Genomic DNA, 3059 nt, shown 5'->3' with positions numbered 1-3059 from the left:
ATATCATGGGGTATGATATTCTAAGGGTCTTGATATGGTTTATTAGCATCCTGGCCATCACAGGGAACATCATAGTGTTGATGATCCTGATAACCAGCCAATACAAACTCACAGTTCCCCGGTTCCTTATGTGCAATCTAGCCTTTGCTGATCTCTGCATTGGAATCTACCTACTGCTCATAGCATCAGTTGATATCTACACCAAAAGCCAATACCACAACTATGCCATTGACTGGCAAACTGGAGCAGGCTGTGATGCTGCTGGCTTTTTCACAGTCTTTGCAGTGAGCTTTCAGTCTATACCCTGACAGTCATAACACTGGAAAGATGGCATACCATCACCCATGCCATGCAGCTAGAATGCAAAGTACAGCTCCGCCATGCTGCCATCATCATGCTGCTAGGCTGGATCTTTGCTTTCACGGTCGCCCTCTTTCCCATCTTTGGCATCAGCAGCTACATGAAGGTGAGCATCTGCCTGCCCATGGATATTGACAGCCCCTTGTCACAGCTCTATGTTATGTCCCTTCTTGTGCTCAATGTCCTGGCCTTTGTGGTTATCTGTGGCTGCTATGCTCACATCTACCTCACAGTGAGAAACCCCAATATTGTGTCCTCCTCTAGTGACACCAAGATCGCCAAGCGCATGGCTATGCTCATCTTCACAGACTTCCTCTGCATGGCACCCATCTCCTTCTTTGCCATCTCTGCCTCCCTCAAGGTGCCCCTCATCACTGTGTCCAAGTCAAAGATCCTACTGGTCCTGTTCTACCCCATCAACTCCTGTGCCAACCCCTTCCTCTATGCCATCTTCACTAAGAACTTCCGCAGGGATTTCTTCATTTTGATGAGCAGGTTTGGTTGCTATGAAATGCAAGCCCAAACTTATAGAACAGAAACTTTATCCACTGCCCACAACTCCCATCCAAGAAATGGCCACTGCCCTCCAGCTCTCAGAGTTACCAATTACACACTTGTCCCTCTAACCCATTTAGCCCAGAACTAAAACATTAGGTGCAAAATGTATCTCAGTGTCAAAGGATAACTGAAGTCTCACTTTTGAAGTATATGCCATGGCATAGCTGGCAGAGTACTCTACATACTTCATCCTATTTAATCTTCCTAGCACACCTGTAAGGTAAATTGCTCAGGAACTATTACTCCATATGATAGATTAGGAAGCTGAAGTAGTAACAACATTCATAATTAAAACAATACATTTGTTTTATGCTTTATGATGTTCACAGTGCTTTTGTTCAGATCATCCCAACTGATCCTTATAAAAGTCCTATTAACCAGGATTATTCTTGGAGTTTTATAGACAAGTAAATCAAGACTCAAAGGATTAAGTGACTTGTTCCAGATGGCTTGGCTTATAAGAAGCAGAGCCACAATTAGGTGTTCCGATTCCCAAAAAACTTCCAAGGGAAGCAGCACAATGTTTATTCACTCATTCATTCACTCAACAAATATTTACTGAGTACCTATTTGATGGCTTTGTTATGCGTCAGCTTCAATAAGGTAAACTACATTTTCCAGAATCCCCTATGTGCTTCTCATCATGATGGGCTACAGAGAAGATTGTTGGGAAAAGAGATTAAGGCAAACTCTAGCCATTTTGTCACTCTTACACTTTGTTGCTGATCTGCTGATTCAGCTCACTGCTATGGAGCAGCCACTGGGCCTGGAAATGCTCTATCTTCCCTTGGATCCTCCAGGCAGTCTGACTCCTGGGCCAGGTACATGTGCTTCATTCAATGATGAAGAACCTCGGCTGCTGCAAAATTCTTTTATGACCAAGGGGAGAGGCAACAAGATGGAAATGGGGCTCAGTTTTATCTCGTGGGGTTCCATCTCATGCAGTGGCTTCCAGCATGCTAGTGGTCTTCCCTTTATCACTGCCTCTGTTGTGTACTTGAGCTCCAGCATGAGATGCATGCCTGGTTCTGCTTCTTTAGTTAAAGCCTAATTTGTAGAAGATAGAGCCTACTAGATGGCATGTATGTAGATTATAATGTTAAGAACCTAGCGGCTTTGGAATTAGAGCTAAGACTTTATCATAAATCCTCGATAAGCGAGGACACTATACTATCTCTCCAGGCTCAACTTATTCATGTTAATTGGAATTGGTTAGAATTCCTAACTATTGGGCTTATTGTGAGAAGTAGGAAAATTTTAAGTGCTTTAGTGTTATAGTAGGCTTGATACATTTTAGTTTACCTTTCTCCCCCTAGACCAATGCCCAGTCCTCCTGACCCTTGATCTAGAACTCATTCCATTATACCATATTGTTCCTAATAAGTAACTATATTTCCCATATTTATCTTCCTGAAAGACCCAGTCTAGAAAACCTGGACCATAAATTCCAACCATAAATCTCCACCAAGCACTGTTCCATAACCACCTCACAAAGCTCTGAGTCTCCTCTCAGAGTATGCTCTTTCCATGTTGAAGCCAATCCTTCCTCCTCTTGCCTTATGGCAAACATTTCATAACTTTGTCCCAAATGAATTAACAAGGAAGTTCGTATAGGGCTGGAAGAAAAAGCAATCATTTCTCCCTATGTGCCCTGGCATCATCTTGATCTGTTGTGAGCATCAAGTGAACAATAGAATGGTTATCTTTAAAAATAGTGTAGACCAGGGTGTCTGGCTGGCTCAGTGAGTTCAGTGTCCAACTGTTGATTTCAGCTTAGGTCATGATCTCACTGTTTGTCAGAGGGAGGCCTGGGTCAGGCTCTGCACTGACAGCACAGAGCCTGCTTGGGTTTCTCTCTCTTCCAATCTCTCTCTCTCTCTCTCTCTCTCTCTCTCTGACCCTCCCCCACTCAGTCTCTCTAAATAAACGTGAAATAAAAATAAGTAGTCTAGACCTAGGCTCTTCAGTACAGTAGCCACTAGCCACATGTGGCTACTGAGCACTGGAAATATGGCTAACCAGTATGAGACATGCTATAAGTGCACACAACAGACTTGATTTCAAATAGTTACTGCAAAGAAAAAAAATAAAGGATGTATGGTAACTCAGTAATTTTTTATACTGACTACCTACTGGAACAC

The 3059-nt window shown here is 43.0% G+C and overlaps 1 protein-coding gene across 1 annotated transcript in view; it reads left to right on the top strand.

Annotated features, from left to right (window-relative positions):
* FSHR (follicle stimulating hormone receptor) overlaps positions 1–2599 on the top strand; it is a 179081-nt gene extending 176482 nt beyond the window's left edge. Inside the window, 2 exon segments of the mRNA XM_047854444.1 lie at positions 9–279; positions 282–2599. Coding sequence (XP_047710400.1) covers positions 9–279; positions 282–1006 — 996 coding nt within the window. The 3' untranslated portion in view covers positions 1007–2599.
* Positions 2600–3059: the final 460 nt, after the last annotated feature.

Source organism: Prionailurus viverrinus, chromosome A3, assembly GCF_022837055.1.
Source record: "Prionailurus viverrinus isolate Anna chromosome A3, UM_Priviv_1.0, whole genome shotgun sequence".
Classification (NCBI taxonomy): domain Eukaryota; kingdom Metazoa; phylum Chordata; class Mammalia; order Carnivora; family Felidae; genus Prionailurus; species Prionailurus viverrinus.
The sequence above is the reverse complement of the archived record's forward strand: the minus strand, read 5'-3'. Positions and strand labels throughout refer to the sequence as shown.